This window comes from Centropristis striata, chromosome 18, assembly GCF_030273125.1.
Source record: "Centropristis striata isolate RG_2023a ecotype Rhode Island chromosome 18, C.striata_1.0, whole genome shotgun sequence".
Taxonomy (NCBI): domain Eukaryota; kingdom Metazoa; phylum Chordata; class Actinopteri; order Perciformes; family Serranidae; genus Centropristis; species Centropristis striata.
In genome coordinates this window covers 32,293,539-32,311,856 of record NC_081534.1, presented here as the reverse complement: position 1 = coordinate 32,311,856, position 18,318 = coordinate 32,293,539, and the positions used below count along the sequence as shown (strand labels likewise).

The 18,318-nt window shown below is 39.2% G+C and overlaps 2 protein-coding genes across 2 annotated transcripts; both read right to left on the bottom strand.

Moving 5' to 3' along the window:
* Nucleotides 1-3,594: 3,594 nt before the first annotated feature.
* Nucleotides 3,595-5,343, bottom strand: LOC131991393 (E3 ubiquitin-protein ligase TRIM35-like). Its single transcript, XM_059356795.1, has one exon. The coding sequence runs from the start codon at nt 5,243-5,245 to the stop codon at nt 3,845-3,847; it is 1,401 nt and encodes a 466-aa protein (XP_059212778.1). The 5' UTR covers nt 5,246-5,343; the 3' UTR covers nt 3,595-3,844.
* A 6,866-nt stretch (nt 5,344-12,209) lies between these two features.
* LOC131991392 (E3 ubiquitin-protein ligase TRIM35-like) lies at nt 12,210-14,154 on the bottom strand. The gene has a single exon (XM_059356794.1). The coding sequence runs from the start codon at nt 13,918-13,920 to the stop codon at nt 12,517-12,519; it is 1,404 nt and encodes a 467-aa protein (XP_059212777.1). The 5' UTR covers nt 13,921-14,154; the 3' UTR covers nt 12,210-12,516.
* Between the last annotated feature and the right edge of the window lie 4,164 nt (nt 14,155-18,318).

Sequence of the window (18,318 nt, the reverse complement as noted above, 5' to 3'; positions counted from 1 at the left end):
TATGTAAACAGCTGCAAACAGTTGGACTTTACACATCTACAAAGCTGAAGCAGCGTCTGTTGAACCTTCATTTAAATGCCGAAGAGGAGGACGATGAAGGAGAAGAGGAGGAGACCAGTGGGTGATAAACTGGCCATCAGGACGTTTTTGTTGCCGTGTGAAAAAACGCTGAGGCCAAAATAGTCGTCTGAAGAGGAATAGTGGTGTGAAGGATAGTCGTCTGAAGAGGAATAGTGGTGTGAAGAAGAGTAGTTGGCTGTAGAGGAAGAGTAGTCTACTGAAGGATAGTCGTCTGGATTGCACTTGGTCCAGTCGTCCTGAAACAGGGAGCAGCTGGACAGAGCATTCCTCCACTCCGCCATATATGTCACCTCTGTCCTCCGCCCTGAGAGAGAGGAGGTCACATTCACTAACAATATACCCATTTTATACAGCATATGTGTTATTATATGGGAACATTTGTGCATATACAGAATATAATACATGTTATGATAAGACTGTTAATGTGGAGTAAATCAAATATAGCAGTAAAAAGTAGTAAATACTCTAATCACTATATCACTTTAACATTTATTTTAAACACAACTGTAAATGACCTTTAGCAAGGTTCCTATTGGTGTTTTTGTATTATACAGCTTGTTTTTCATGTTTGTACATTTTCTAGGTGTTTTACAATTATGTGATGCTTTTATTTTGAAAAGGTGCCGTCCAGTGTGAAACGGGTGCTTTCATTTTGAAAGGTAGTGACAGGAAATAACAGGTGGAACGGTAAAATGAAAAACGAACGGTAAATAATAACGAGTGCGTCGTAATTCATAGAATTGATATAAAGTATCAAAAAGGTTTTTATAGAGTCTGGCTGACAGGGAACAAGGTTTGTTAAAGTTTATTTTCTTCTGTCATATAAATTAGAGGCTATATTTGTTGTCTTAACTAATAGTAAAAGTACTTGTTTGCTTAAGTGCTAATGCTAATGTTTGTTATTGTTTTCCCACAAGGAATGTCTTGTTTTTATTTTCATGGAGCTACGATTTCAATAAATCTAGTGAACTATCAGTTAAAGAGTCGACGTCATTCAGCAGGAATGCTACTAAACATACATTCAAACCACTAAAACAATATAGAGCATGTATGTTATGCAGTGAACCAGTAATTTATTACTGGTTCACTTTTAAATGAAGGTTACTGCACACGTGTTTTAAGGTACCTAACATCAGGCATGTATACGTAAACCGCCTTCAAAATAAAAGCACTGCGGTTGTATTAATTTCTAATTTCTGGGTAACCTCTTTATATACAGTCTATGGTAACCTCATGCGGGATAATATATAATAGGATAATCACAGCCTCATGAAACTTTACAACCACAAACTAGAGACCTGGGGGGTATTCCAGAAAGCAGGTTCAACAACCTCTGAGTCTATCCCTGAACTCTGAGATGACTTACCCTGAGATGGGAAACTCTGGGTATCCGGTTCCAGAACAGCTGATCTGAGTTAGTTCAATCATCTCTGAGTATGTCAGCCTCGGGTTACGCACGTGCACAACCACTATAAAAAGCCATCATCAATGGAGCCCCGATTCCACGAGTCACCATGACAACGGAAAAAAAACAAAGATCGACCTATTTCACCGCGGTAGAGTTGGAGATACTCATGCAGTCCTACGGCGAGTATGAGCACATATTTCGCCGAAAAAGTAACACGGCTGCAGCAGCGAAGGAGAGAGAGACTGCATGGGAGAAAATTGCTGCCCGAGTCAACGCGTAAGTTTGAAAGTAACACTGACGTAACATTTAACCGTAAGATCGTAGCATTGCCTATAGTTATGATCATAAGTAGGAATTAAATCTAATTTTCATTTAGGTGCAATCCAACAGGAGAAAGGAGGACTTGGAGGCAGTTAAAAATGAAACATAAAAACATTATTCAAAAAGGTAAGACATATTTTGCTAGGCTATGATTGCACCTCACTTAGATTTTTATTTTATTTTTTTAAATTGACTTAGGCTATTAAACAAAGTAAATATTAATTCAGTGGCTACTTCAAATAGTAATTTAAACCCCTAACAAAATGTTGTTTTTCAACGTCCTCTCACTTAATACTCCACTTAGTAGATTAACACTTTATACACATCGAAACACATTTATATTTTATATCTATTGAAGTTATTTAAAATGTGACGCTGTAGCCTACACCAACGCTCATTAAAATACTAATTAAAAACAAACTTTCTGCTCAGCCAACAGAAAGAAGGCAGAGGCCCGAAAAACGGGTGGAGGGCCACCTCCACCACCTCTGACAGAGGCTGAGGAGCTGGCCCTCAGCCAAAACAGGGGTCGGCCTGTGGCTGAGGGCATCCCCGGGGGAAGCTCATCTGAGCCGGTCATCCCCCAGGACGGTGTGTGAGGTTGGTGATATATGGGCGGAGAAGGTTATTGAGATAAATGATACTGTTTGATGAAAAGCGGTAGCGTTCGAAAAGAAAATCCTCTGGAAATGATAAAACGTCTAACCTGGGTCGGAAGATTCTTTCGCGACGTAAAACATTTCTAATCAAAACGGCCTCGATGTCGATCGGATTTCTAAGAAAGGGGCAATCCATAGCTAACCGCTTTCTTCGTGTGGGAGGAGACAGGTAGAAACTCTGGGGTTTTTATAGTAAACCTGCAGCGAGCAGGTGATGTTCACAGAGTACGTCACCGCAGTAACGGACCCAGAGTTTAAGTTACCTCTCTTTCTGGAACGGATAACCTCAGAGTTTCCCTCATCTCAGGGTTAACAAGCTCAGAGTTTTCACATAACCCGCTTTCTGGAATACCCCTCTGGAGCATTCAGAGGATGGATGGCTGACACACTAGATTCACAATAAGAGGCTTTCTCAGCAGGAAACAACACAAGTGCTGCCATACAATCACACAAAATACACAAATATACTAAATGTCAAAAGTCTCTGTAACCAGATCACAGCATGGATTTTTCTCTCTTGGAGTCTGAATGAGGGATTACTGGTTACTGTCAGCCGCCGTACATGAAGCCACGCCCACTGCCACAAACGTGCCCCGCCCTTCACAATAAAAGCCCAATAATGCAACAGTGCAATTGTCATAAAGTTAATTACTTTATTTACAAATATTAACCAGAACATGGAAGTTGAAATCCAATAATTAAACAATGGGACAGATTTTTTTCTTTTTACAGTATTATTAAATTGATTGATAGTTTTTAATGTAAAATGACAGTTATTTCTTTGTAAAAATTACAAAAAATACACATCAAATTTCTGAATGGAAGATTAAGGAAACTTTTTTTTTCAAACAGTAGAACTTTAAATTTAACGTGAAAAAAATTTAAAGAGAAATCATAAAAAAACTGTGAAATGATCATCAAACACTGTCGTATTAAAGTAAAAACACTTTAGTTATTCTACACACACACACACACATATATATATATATATAAATATATAAAAATACAGATATTAACTGTAAATTATATGTTTTTGTTAAATAAATGATCTGTAAAATAATTTGTTTTTTTCTGTAATATGACAGTATTTTCTATATAACACCCTCAAACACCAATAAAAGAAATAAACAATCAATGAGAATGAAGTTTTACAGAGAATTCACTTCAAAGATTTGATCAATAATCAAACAGGAAACCACAGAGACGCCTGCCAGTCACAGAGTGATTGACAGCTCTTTGATCTGATGTTACATCATCATGACATCATCATGACATCATTTCCTCACACTGACGGAGAAACAAACATCATCAGGACAACGTAGTCACATGTTCCTCAAAGACTTCAAGACGTCTTGAACAGAACGATGCTGATCGTCTATTTCTGTTGTCCTGCAGCCACAGAGACCTTCACTGCTAAAACCTGCAGTGGGGGATGATCCTCATCCCCATTGTAAAAATATGGAAACATTCTCTCAGTGTAAGTGTGTATGAAGGCGTGTATGTGTGTGTTAGTGTCAGCATCAGAGAACGACAGCTTTCCTCTGTTCCACTCCAGATTCACTCTGATCCTCTGGAGCTTCTTCTGAACTACGAGAGCAGTTCCTTTATCTGATGGTGAATGTGATGAGTAATTACCTTTATAGAACACTATTCTCCAGGATCCAGACAGTGTGTCTCCTCTCCTCTGGACAGACTCTGCTAACACACCCAGATCCCAGTTTGTACTGTCTCCAACCTCGACCTCCCAGCTGTGAGTCCCTGAGTTAAAGCCCTCAGAGCCCCGAACAGAGCAGGGATAACCAATCCTCTCTGGATTATCAGGAAGCTGCTGTTCCTCTCCTTCTCTCAAACTGGTCAGATCTTCAGACAGGATGAGTCCTGTACCAGCAGTGTTTGGGTCCAGAACAACAGGACTGTAGGAGACCATGTCCTTCATCTTGTTCCAGATGTTGAAGGCCAGGTTGCCCAGGTGTTTGGCCTGGTCTATCAGAGCTCCTGAGGGCAGCTGTGGATCCTCCAGCAGGAGGCGCTGCTGGACTCTTTCCACTGCAGCCTTGTAGTTGTGCAGGAATGAGACGTGTTCAGCTCTCAGCTCGTCCTCTGTGGCTCTGACTGTGTCTGAAAGAGCTGCTATCTCTCTGCTCAGAGCCTCCATCTTCTCCTTCATCATCTGACTCTTCTGCTCCTCTTCCTCCCTCAGTGCAGCCATCCTGGCCTCCTCTTCCTCTTCTAGAAACTGGTGAAGCTTCTTAAACTGCTCCTTAATCTGCGTCTCTGTGCGTCGGGCCTGGACATGAATGTGTTCTGCTGTTTGATCAAACTTCACTTTAACTTCTTTAAAAACCTTTAACTTCTCCTTTAAAGGCTCCAGAGTTTCCTGAAGTTCCTTCTTGTGTTGTTGTGCAGCTTCATCGATGGGTCTGAATCTGTGGTTGGTGTGTTCTTCTGAGTCTATGCAGATGACACACACTGGCTGCTGATGGTCAAGACAGAAGAGTTTGAGTTTCTCAGAGTGCAGACTGCAGAGAGCCTCTGAAGCTCTCTGATCTCTCTCCTGTAAGAAACTCTCACACAGGTTCTTTAATGCAAAGTTAGGAGGAAAGAATTCCTTTGAATATCTTTTCTTACAAATTGGACACTCTCTGGTTGGTTTCTCCGTCCACCAGCTCTGCAGACAGTCTTTACAGAAGCTGTGGCTGCATGACAGGATGACAGGATCTTTAAAGATGTTGTGGCAGACAGAACAGCAGAGATCGTCCTCTAATCTGGAAGCCATTTATTCTCTGAGTGAAGCTGAAACACAGCAGACAAACAGCTCAGCCACTCCCTGTTCTCTCAAAGTTACTTTACTTTCCTGTAAAACTGTCGTTCAGTTTGTAGATTCAGCAGCTGGGTGAAGTGGAGCTGTTCCAGTATTCCCAGTAATCTCCTGAAGTTGTCCTCTTTCAGTCAAAGTGGAGGTTTTAGTCTGAAGCTGAATCTTATCGTCCTTCTCTCAGAGTGAGTGTGTGTCTTTATCTCAGTGAGTCAGAATAGCAACCTGTTACCTGGTTTCTCTCAGGTGACTCGAGGCAGAGCTTTAACTCAACAGTCTATCAGGTCAGAGTCTCTTTCATAACTTGTTAATAATTGACCTGCAGTTATCTGAATGGAAATAAATTCTGTGTTTCCCCACGAGTCTCTTTACAGACATGCTGTAACATGCAGTAAAATGTGTTATTGTGTCCTCTTGTATGTGAATCTTTATGCATCCTGGGGTCCCTAAACAGTCTGTGAGCTGCATAAATGGGGTCTGAGTGTAAAGCTGAGACTCTTGTGGATTCAATGAGCCCAATGTTCTTCATGTGTGATGATGTTAGTGAGTGAAACTTGAGCTCAGTGTATAAAATGAGTTGCTGTGACCTCTAGGAGAATCACAGCCTCATGAAACTTTACAACCACAAACTAGAGACCTGGAGCCTTCAGACTAGAGACCTGGAGCATCCAGACTAGAGACCTGGAGCATTCAGACTAGAGACCTGGAGCATTCAGACTAGAGACCTGGAGCATTCAGACTAGAGACCTGGAGCATCCAGACTAGAGACCTGGAGCATTCAGACTAGAGACCTGGAGCATTCAGACTAGAGACCTGGAGCATCCAGACTAGAGACCTGGAGCATTCAGACTAGAGACCTGGAGCATCCAGACTAGAGACCTGGAGCATTCAGACTAGAGACCTGGAGCATTCAGAGGATGGATGGCTGACACACTAGATTCACAATAAGAGGCTTTCTCTGCAGGAAACAACACAACACAAGAGTTGCAGTTGTTCATTCAAACTAATAACTGCCATTTAAAAGAGGATAAAATTATTGATTTGATTGTAAAACTCATTCTTTTTGCATTTAGAGACATCAAGTTTGATTTATACTGAACTAAATATATTTCCTAAGGACCCAAAACAAAGTTTTTTTTCTTCTTCATGACCTGCAGGTAATATTTTTAGTTTGAGTCGAAAGCACCGTGTATGTAATATGTTGCATATAGTTCATACGTTAAATATATATAAATACATTGTATGTAATCCGTTGGCCAAGTGTCTTTTTTATAGAGTTTATAAGGTGGGAAACAAAAATTAGTTAAGTCAAATAAAATGTGAAAAATATAGTTTGGTATATTTAAATAAATTAACTGGTGTCAATGCAAACATTAATTCAGTTAAAAGTGAATATATTAGGTTGGTTCAATTTAAATTCATTAGTTTGGTTCAATAACTAAAATGTTAAGAAAATAATTTGAATCAAGGCAAAGAATTAAGGTTGAGTCAAGACATTATTATTGTTTACATCAAGATAAAATAATCAGGTCATAAGAAGTTACTCAATTTAGATTCTATGAAGTCAAATATTTTAGATGTGATATCTGGACATCATTTTTTTTAGTTTGAGCAAGGTTATACTTTTTTCAGTGTACACGACCTGCACCATGAAATAACTTCCAGTATAATGTAGTTATTTTAACTTAAACCATGGTCTTTTCCTAAAGCTAACCCAGAGGTAGGCATCATGTGGCTCAGACCGTCTGCAGTGGCTCCCTGTGGCTGGGACAAAAAGATTATATGCAATAAAAAGGTTATTTCTTTATCACCATTATAGGCCCAAAGACAGTCGTATTCTTCAATTGTAAAAATGTGTAGCTTATTGTACATAATGTTCCTAAATTTAATTTTCCTTGTTAATACTTTTCTATATTTCTACTTGTTTAAATTGTAAATCCTTAAAACCTCTTTAAATTTCTAGTTTATACTGCTTGTTGACTATTTATTGTTATTTTTATTGAAGCTCCTCTCTATCTTGCTGCTCTAATTTCCCCATTGTGGGACTATTAAAGAAAATTCTTATCTTATCTTAATGTTTTAACATTTTAGTTAACTAAACTGTGCAGCATGTCTTATTAAAGTCTACGGCCCGAAGCCTTCAGTTTTACATTTTGCTTTAACTTTAATTCTAGTTGTGAGTTTCCATTGTTAGGCTAGCTTTCCATTCCAAATCTGATGAAATATTTCTCCAGTGTCCAGTTTCTTTAGTGTCCAGCCTTTTATTTGCACTCTTTGATGCATTCTCACTAAATTATATATAATGAATTTCATTGTTTTTTTGCAGGATATCCTGTTTCTCTTAAAATGTGACAGAAGCAACAAAAAATAAACATTTCATGATGACATTTAATCGTTTTATTTACTGATAGCGTATAAATCTCTGATACATTGTGCACATTGAAACAAAACTCTTATTGTTTTTAATATTTTCAATGAACTTAAGGTGACCTGCAGAATAATGAGCGGTTTGTTTCCCAGCCTGGGACAACAACTTCATTTACTAACGAATGAAGGCCAAAAATAATCAAAGAAAAACAAACAAGTAGATGTGCAGAGTGTGTAGAAACCCCTGAATATAAATGTACCATAAAACCAGAACTAGAGAGGCTATAAGTCTCTGTATGATGCTGAGACTCTACTCTTTTAAATTCACTGTTAACATGAAAAATATATCTTATTGGAGTTATTAGCTGGATCCTTTCTGATGTTTTCTCTGAGGAACTGAACGACTCAGTACCAACAAACTGTAACAAACTATATAAACCTGCAACCTTGTCTCCTAAAAATGACATTCCCATAAAACAGTCCTTAATTAGGGAAACATATTGTCTCCTGTATTACAGCTGCAGTTTGATTAGTGTTGAGTAAGTTTAAATAAGTGAACTTTTGGTTTCACTCTCTCACATGGAGCACAAACAGAACAGAAGTCTCCTGGGAGAAAGACCTGAAGTCGTTTCAGGGCATTTTTTGCTCTTTTTTACATTCTGTGTCCTTGTATTTCACTGAAATATATAAAATCTCTATAAATCTATTACTCCTGCAACTCAAACATGTCTTTGTGCAGAATAACACCATTATAGTGTCATGAATATTGGAAAAACTAATTGTGTCTCCACATATTGTCCATATTGAAGTATTGTCATGTTTCCAGTGTGATGGGGTTGGTTTTTTGAGATTCTGAATGCATTTTAATTTTATTTGAGTACCTTGTGTTTTTTCATTAGTGTATTGTGTTGTGCATGCTTTTGTTTCTCCCACTGCACCTGAACACCTCACAAAACCTGAATAAGCGGCAGGTGTGGGAGAATGGCGTGGCCTTAAAAGGAAGAGGTGCCTGGAGCGCGGGAGAGAACGGACGGCGGTTGTAGTGAACAATGTCAGTAATCGGCTGGACTGGTGGAATGACGGCAGTTGTAGTGAACAGTGTCAGTAATCAGCTGGACTGGTGGAATGACGGCAGTTGTAGTGAGCAGTGTCAGTAATCGGCTGGCCTGGCGGCTGGAGTGAGCAGAGTCAGCGCGGACAAAGGGAAGGGTCATTTGATTTTAATTATTGCTTTCAATAAATGTTAGACTTTTTTAATCTACCCATTGTCTGTTCTGCTTACCCCTGATTTTTAAAAGAAGCTGTGCTTTAAACGTGTTTTACTCTGAGTCCTAGGCTCTTTTTATCCCTAGGTGGCGTTGTCGGCGACTTTTAACTTAGTTAGTTATTAATTTTTTTTAAAAAGACCAACCGAGTTAATATTCAGTATCTACTGTCCTCTCCTCTCAGCTCTGTGTAAACAGATTCTCAGTGAATATTTGTCACGTGACTGTTGGTCTCAGCAGAATCAATCATGTCTTCACAGTTTCTCTGAGGGGCAAATTTTAATGTTTTAACAGGATCTGGTTAGGGCAAACGCTTTAAATTACACAAATATCACCATTTTAAGCTTAGTTTTGGTCACTTTTTATTGTGGAAACTTTTGTAACCGATGATCTGTTCAAGGACTGTCGGAAACTTCATATTCAGACGATAATGCCTGTTTTTACAGTTTCTTTCTATGATGAACCGTGCATCTTTGTCGACCTTTTAAAGAAAACACAAGTTTCAATCAAACTGCGGATCAGAGGGTTGATTATTGACGATACGTTTCCCTTGAGAATGCTGGGAATGTGATTTTTAGGAGACGGTGCTGAAACATCAGTTTACAGATGTAAAACGCAGTTTAAATGATGTTTCCAGGAGACTTTAACCAATGCATTCTGTAAAAATATAAATCATGTTATATAATATATGTAAACAGCTGCAAACAGTTGGACTTTACACATCTACAAAGCTGAAGCAGCGTCTGTTGAACCTTCATTTAAATGCCGAAGAGGAGGACGATGAAGGAGAAGAGGAGGAGACCAGTGGGTGATAAACTGGCCATCAGGACGTTTTTGTTGCCGTGTGAAAAAACGCTGTAGCCAAAATAGTCGTCTGAAGAGGAATAGTGGTGTGAAGGATAGTCGTCTGAAGAGGAATAGTGGTGTGAAGAAGAGTAGTTGGCTGTAGAGGAAGAGTAGTCTACTGAAGGATAGTCGTCTGGATTGCACTTGGTCCAGTCGTCCTGAAACAGGGAGCAGCTGGACAGAGCATTCCTCCACTCCGCCATATATGTCACCTCTGTCCTCCGCCCTGAGAGAGAGGAGGTCACATTCACTAACAATATACCTGTATACTTGTAATGTCTAATAAAGTTGCTCCTGTCATACAGAGCCATATATTAACTCTTTCAAGTCAATAAAAACATGCTCCCTCTTCTCTTACTTCACTGTGGAGAAAACAAAAACGACGGTTTGTGCACCTGGCTGGAGTCCTGTCACAAACTGTCTGGAGCTTTTTTTTTTAAGTGTCCATGTTTTTATTGACTTGTAAGAGTGCATATATGGCTGTGTATGACAGTAAGTTTTCAAGTTTTACAATAAGGTCTAGACACACGAAACAGCAAACACACACACACATCTAGCAAAACACAGCAAATCTTGTTTTCATTAGAAATATTAGCATAATGTAGTCAAACTGGCATTTTAAGGGTTAAAATCCTGATGATTGTTCAATATTTGATAGTTTTGATTAGGACTGAAGTTGATCAAAAGATTTAACCCAAAAAAGTTGAAAAAAATATATATCAGTAATAGTTTTATAGTGTTTTTGGAAGTGGACATGTCTGCCATAAAAGGATAGTACATTTTTAAATCTGACACTACACAAAAAAACTATAAATGCATCAAAATCAATTTTGTCACTAATCTTTGACATATCCAAGACTGTGATAAAAAATAAATGCCCCAATAAATGCCCCAGCTAAAAAATTATCTATTAAATGGAAAATAACTCAATTTTTCATGGAATCAAACTGGCATTTAAAGGGTTAAAATCCTGAAAATAATTGAATATTTGATATTTTTTTATCAGGAGTGAAGTTGATTGAAAGATTTAATCCAAAAAAGTTGGAAAAAATATATATCAGTAATATTTTTAAAGCGTTATTTAAAAGCGGACATGTCTGCCACCAAGTGGCCAAAAAGGGCTTTTTTCATTTTAAATCTGACACTACACAAAAACTAAAAATGAATCAAAATCACATTTTTTTCTTAATCTTTGACATATCCAAGGCTGTGATAAAAACCAATGCCCCAGCCAAAAAATATTTATTATATGGAAAACAACTCAAATTTTTTGTTTTTTCTTTGAAAAACAGTGACATTGTGCAATCAAACTGACATTTAAAGGGTTAAAAATCTCAAAATATTTGAATGTTTGATAGTTTTGAGCAGGGCAGAAGTTGTTTAAGAGGTTTATGTAGAAAAAAGTAGAAAAAAATATATTAATCTGGAAAGTTTTTATAGCATTTTTTTGGAGGTGGACATTTTCAGCCCAAATGGCTCGAAAGGGTTGTAAAGTAAAGTGGGCCCTGAGGGTTAAGTGCTAATGCTAATGTTTGTTATTGTTTTCCCACAAGGAATGTCTTGTTTTTATTTTCATGGAGCTACGATTTCAATAAATCTAGTGAACTATCAGTTAAAGAGTCGACGTCATTCAGCAGGAATGCTACAAAACATACATTCAAACCACTAAAACAATATAGAGCATGTATGTTATGCAGTGAACCAGTCATTTATTAACTTTATGCTAAAAGCAACACGTGTTTTAAGGTACCTAACATCAGGCATGTATACGTAAACCACCTTCAAAATAAAAGCACTGCGGTTGTATTAATTTCTAATTTCTGGGTAACCTATTTATATACAGTCTATGGTAACCTCATGCGGGATAATATATAATAGGATAATCACAGCCTCATGAAACTTTACAACCACAAACTAGAGACCTGGAGCATTCAGAGGATGGATGGCTGACACACTAGATTCACAATAAGAGGCTTTCTCAGCAGGAAACAACACAAGTGCTGCCATACAATCACACAAAATACACAAATCTACTAAAAGTTTCTGAAACCAGATCACAGCATGGATTTTTCTCTCTTGGAGTCTGAATGTGGGATTACTGGTTACTGTCAGCTGCCGTACATGAAGCCACGCCCACTTCCACAAACCTGCCCCGCCCTTCACAATAAAAGCCCAATAATGCAACAGTGCAAATGTCATAAAGTTAATTACTTTATTTACAAATATTAATCAGAACATGGGAGTTGAAATCCAATAATTAAACAATGGGACAGATTTTTTCTTTTTACAGTATTATTAAATTGATTAATAGTCTTGAATGTAAAATGACAGTTAATTCTATATAAAAATTACAAAAATTAACTTTTTTTTCAAGCAGTAGAACTTATATATATATATATATATATATAGAGAGAGAGAGAGAGAGAGAGAGAGAGAGATATTAACTGTATATTATATGTTTTTGTCAAATAAATTATCTGTAAAATAATTTGTTGTTTTCTGTAATATGACAGTATTTTCTATATAACATCCTCAAACACCAATAAAAGAAAAACAATCAATGAGAACAAAGTTTTACAGAGAATTCACTTCAAACATTTAATCAATAATCGAAGACGAAACCACAGAAACACCAAACATCATCATGACATCATCATGACATCATTTCCTCACACTGACGGAGAAACAAAACATCATCAGGACAACGTAGTCACATGTTCCTCAAAGACTTCAGGACGTCTTGAACAGAAGACACTATTTCTGTTGTCCTGCAGCCACAGAGACCTTCACTGGTAAAACCTGCAGTGGGTGATCATCCTCATCCCCATTCCCAAAAAATGGAAACATCCTCTCAGTGAAAGTGTGTGTGAAGGTGTGTATGTGTGTGTTAGTGTCAGCATCAGAGAACGACAGCTTTCCTCTGTTCCAGTCCAGATTCACTCTGATCCTCTGGAGCTTCTTCTGCACTACGAGATCAGTTTCTTCATCTGATGGTGAATGTGATAAGTATTCATCTTCAAAGAACAGTATACTCCATAATCCAGACAGTATGTCTCCTCTCCTCTGGACAGACTCTGCTAACACACCCAGCTGCCAGCTTGTATTGTCTCCAACCTCGACCTCCCAGCTGTGAGTCCCTGAGTTAAAGCCCTCAGAGCCCAGAACACAGCAGTAATAAACACCAAACCTCTCTGGATTATCAGGAAGCTGCTGTTTCTCTCCTGCTGTCACTGTGGTCAGATCTTCAGACAGGATGAGTTTTGTACCAGCAGTGTTTGGGTCCAGAACAACAGGACTGTAGGAGACCATGTCCTTCATCTTGTTCCAGATGTTGAAGGCCAGGTTGCCCAGGTGTTTGGCCTGGTCTATCAGAGCTCCTGAGGGCAGCTGTGGATCCTCCAGCAGGAGGCGCTGCTGGACTCTTTCCACTGCAGCCTTGTAGTTGTGCAGGAATGAGACGTGTTCAGCTCTCAGCTCGTCCTCTGTGGCTCTGACTGTGTCTGAAAGAGCTGCTATCTCTCTGCTCAGAGCCTCCATCTTCTCCTTCATCATCTGACTCTTCTGCTCCTCTTCCTCCCTCAGTGCAGCCATCCTGGCCTCCTCTTCCTCTTCTAGAAACTGGTGAAGCTTCTTAAACTGCTCCTTAATCTGCGTCTCTGTGCATCGGGCCTGGACCTGAATGTGTTCTGCTGTTTGATCAAACTTCACTTTAACTCCTTTAAAAACCTTTAACTTCTCCTTTAAAGGCTCCAGAGTTTCCTGAAGTTCCTTCTTGTGTTGTTGTGCAGCTTCATCGATGGGTCTGAATCGGTGGTTGGTGTGTTTTTCTGAGTCTCTGCAGACGAGACACACTGGCTGCTGATGGTCCAGACAGAAGAGTTTGAGTTTCTCAGAGTGCAGACTGCAGAGAGGCTCTGAAGCTCTCTGATCTCTCTCCTGTAAGAAACTCTCACACAGGTTCTTTAATGACAAGATAGGAGGACTAAAGTCCTTCGAATGTCTCCTCTTACAAACTGGACACTCTCTGGTTGGTTTCTCCGTCCACCAGCTCTGCAGACAGTCTTTACAGAAGCTGTGGCTGCATGACAGGACGACAGGATCTTTAAAGATGTCGTGGCAGACAGAACAGCAGAGATCGTCCTCTAATCTGGAAGCCATTTAGTCTCTGAGTGAGGCTGAAAACACAGCAGACAAACAGCTCAGCCACTCCCTGTTCTCTCAAAGTTACTTTACTTTCCTGTAAAACTGTCGTTCAGTTTGTGGATTCAGCAGCTGGGTGAAGTGGAGCTGTTCCAGTATTCCCAGTTATCTCCTGAAGTCGTCCTCTTTCAGTCAAAGTGGAGGTTTTAGTCCGAAGCTGAATCTTATTGTCTGTCGGAGTGTGTGTGTGTCTTCGTCTCAGTGAGTCAGAATAACAACCTTTTACCTGGTTTCAGTCAGGTGACTCGAGGCGGAGCTTTAACTCAACAGTCTATCAGGTCAGAGTCTCTTTCATAACTTGTTAATAATTGACCTGCAGTTATCTGAATGAAAACAAGTTCTGTGTTTCCCCACGAGTCTCTTCACTGACATGCTGTAACATGCAGTAAAATGTGTTATTGTGTCCTCTTGTATGTGAATCTTTGTGCATTCTGGGGTCCCTAAACAGTCTGTGAGCTGCATAAATGGGGTCTGAGTGTAAAGCTGAGACTCTTGTGGATTCAATGAGCCCAATGTTCTTCATGTGTGATGATGTTAGTGAGTGAAACTTGAGCTCAGTGTATAAAATGAGCTGCTGTGACCTCTAGGATAATCACAGCCTCATGAAACTTTACAACCACAAACTAGAGACCTGGAGCATTCAGACTAGAGACCTGGAGCATTCAGACTAGAGACCTGGAGCATTCAGAGACTAGAGACCTGGAGCATTCAGACTAGAGACCTGGAGCATTCAGACTAGAGACCTGGAGCATACAGACTAGAGACCTGGAGCATTCAGACAAGAGACCTAGAGCATTCAGACTAGAGACCTGGAGCATCCAGACTAGAGACCTGGAGCATCCAGACTAGAGACCTGGAGCACACAGACTAGAGACCTGGAGCACTCAGACTAGAGACCTGGAGCATTCAGACTAGAGACCTGGAGCACACAGACTAGAGGCCTGGAGCATTCAGACTAGAGACCTGGAGCATTCAGACTAGAGACCTGGAGCATTCAGACTTGAGACCTGGAGCATCCAGACTAGAGACCTGGAGCATTCAGACTAGAGACCTGGAGCATTCAGACTAGAGACCTTGAGCACTCAGACTAGAGACCTGGAGCATTCAGACTAGAGACCTGGAGCATTCAGACTAGAGACCTGGAGCATTCAGACTAGAGACCTGGAGCATCCAGACTAGAGACCTGGAGCACACAGACTAGAGACCTGGAGCATTCAGACTAGAGACCTGGAGCATTCAGACTTGAGACCTGGAGCATCCAGACTAGAGACCTGGAGCATTCAGACTAGAGACCTGGAGCATTCAGATTAGAGACCTTGAGCACTCAGACTAGAGACCTGGAACATTCAGAGACTAGAGACCTGGAGCATTCAGACTAGAGACCTGGAGCATCCAGACTAGAGACCTGGAGCATTCAGACTTGAGACCTGGAGCATCCAGACTAGAGACCTGGAGCATTCAGACTAGAGACCTGGAGCATTCAGACTAGAGACCTGGAGCATTCAGACTAGAGACCTGGAGCATCCAGACTAGAGACCTGGAGCACACAGACTAGAGACCTGGAGCATTCAGACTAGAGACCTGGAGCATTCAGACTTGAGACCTGGAGCATCCAGACTAGAGACCTGGAGCATTCAGACTAGAGACCTGGAGCATTCAGACTAGAGACCTGGAGCATTCAGACTAGAGACCTGGAGCACACAGACTAGAGACCTGGAGCATTCAGACAAGAGACCTAGAGCATTCAGACTAGAGACCTGGAGCATCCAGACTAGAGACCTGGAGCATCCAGACTAGAGACCTGGAGCATTCAGACTAGAGACCTGGAGCACACAGACTAGAGACCTGGAGCATTCAGACTAGAGACCTGGAGCATTCAGACAAGAGACCTAGAGCATTCAGACTAGAGACCTGGAGCATTCAGACAAGAGACCTAGAGCATCCAGACTAGAGACCTGGAGCATCCAGACTAGAGACCTGGAGCATCCAGACTAGAGACCTGGAGCATTCAGAGGATGGATGGCTGACACACTAGATTCACAATAAGAGGCTTTCTCAGCAGGAAACAACACAACACAAGAGTTGCAGTTGTTCATTCAAACTAATAACTGCCATTTAAAAGAGGATAAAATTATTGATTTGATTGTAAAACTCATTCTTTTTGCATTTAGAGACATCAAGTTTGATTTATACTGAACTAAATATATTTCCTAAGGACCCAAAACAAAGTTTTTTTTCTTCTTCATGACCTGCAGGTAATATTTTTAGTTTGAGTCGAAAGCACCGTGTATGTAATATGTTGCATATAGTTCATACGTTAAAGATTAATAAATACATTTAATGTGATCTGTTGGCCAAGGGTCTTTTTTATAGAGTTTATAAGGTGGGAAACAAAAATTTGTTAAGTCAAATAAAATGTGAAAAAATATAGTTTGGGTAAATGTAAATACATGAACTGGTGTCAATGCAAACATTAATTCAGTTAAACGTGAATATATTAGGTTGGTTCAATTTAAATTCATTAGTTTGGTTCAATAACTAAAATGTTAAGAAAATAATTTGAATCAAGGCAAAGAATTAATGTTGAGTCAAGACATTATTATTGTTTACTTCAAGATAAAATAATAATCAGGTCATAAGAAGTTACTCAATTTAGATTCTATGAAGTCAAATATTTTAGATGTGATATCTGGACATCATTTTTTTTAGTTTGAGCAAGGTTATACTTTTTTCAGTGTACACGACCTGCACCATGAAATAACTTCCAGTATAATGTAGTTATTTTAACTTAAACCATGGTCTTTTCCTACAGCTAACCCAGAGGTAGGCATCATGTGGCTCAGACCGTCTGCAGTGGCTCCCTGTGGCTGTGACAAAAAAAAATTATACGCAATAAAAAGGTTATATCTTTATCACCATTATAGGCCCAAAGACAGTCGTATTCTTCTATTGTAAAAATGTGTAGCTTACTGTACATTGTACATAATGTTCCTAAATTTCATTTTCCTTTTTAATACTTTTCTATATTTCTACTTGTTTAAATTGTAAATCGTTAAAACCTCTTTTAAATTTCTAGTTTATACTGCTTGTATTTTAATTCTAGTTGTGAGTTTCCATTGTTAGGCTAGCTTTCCATTCCAAATCTGATGAAATATTTCTCCAGTGTCCACTTTCTTTAGTGTCCAGCCTTTTATTTGCACTCTTTGATGCATTCTGACTAAATTATATATAATGAATTTCATTGCTTTTTTGCAGGATATCCTGTTTCTCTTAAAATGTGACAGAAGCAACAAAAAATAAACATTTCATGATGACATTTAATCGTTTTATTTACTGATAGCGTATAAATCTCTGATACATTGTGCACATTGAAACAAAACTCTTATTGTTTTTAATATTTTCAATGAACTTAAGGTGACCTGCAGAATAATGTGTGTTTGTTTCCCAGCCTGGGACAACAACTTCATTTACTAACGAATGAAGGCCAAAAATAATCAAAGAAAAACAAACAGGTAGATGTGCAGAGTGTGTAGAAACCCCTGAATATAAATGTACCATAAAACCAGAACTAGAGAGGCTATAAGTCTCTGTATGATGCTGAGACTCTACTCTTTTAAATTCACTGTTAACATGAAAAATATATCTTATTGGAGTTATTAGCTGGATCCTTTCTGACGTTTTCTCTGAGGAACTAAACAACTTTCAGACTCAGTACCAACAAACTGTAACAAACTATATAAACCTGCAACCTTGTCTCCTAAAAATGACATTCCCATAAAACAGTCCTTAATTAGGGAAACTTATTATCTCCTGTATTACAGCTGCAGTTTGGTTAGTGTTGAGTAAGTTTAAATAAGTGAACTTTTGGTTTCACTCTCTCACATGGAGCACAAACAGAACAGAAGTCTCCTGGGAGAAAGACCTGAAGTCGTTTCAGGGCGTTTTTTGCTCTTTTTTACATTATGTGTCCTTGTATTTTACTGAAATATATAAATCTCTATAATCTATAAGTTCTGCAGCTCTATGGAATCAGCACAATCAGAACAACTCAAACATGTCTTTGTGCAGAATAACACCATTATAGTGTCATGAATATTGGAAAAACTAATTGTGTCTCCACATATTGTCCACATTGAAGTATTGTCATGTTTCCAGTGTGATGGGGTTGGTTTTTTGAGATTCTGAATGCATTTTAATTTTATTTGAGTGCCTTGTGTTTTTTGGCTTTCATTAGTGTAATGTGTTGTGCATGCTTTTGTTTCTCCCACTGCACCTGAACACCTCACAAAACCCGAATAAGCGGCAGGTGTGGGAGAATGGCGTGGCCTTAAAAGGAGGAGGTGCCTGGAGCGCGGG

Coding starts and splice junctions, on each gene's coding strand:
- LOC131991393 (XM_059356795.1), bottom strand. CDS start 5,245: ATGGCTTCCAGATTAGAGGACGATCTCTGCTGTTCTGTCTGCCACAAC.
- LOC131991392 (XM_059356794.1), bottom strand. CDS start 13,920: ATGGCTTCCAGATTAGAGGACGATCTCTGCTGTTCTGTCTGCCACGAC.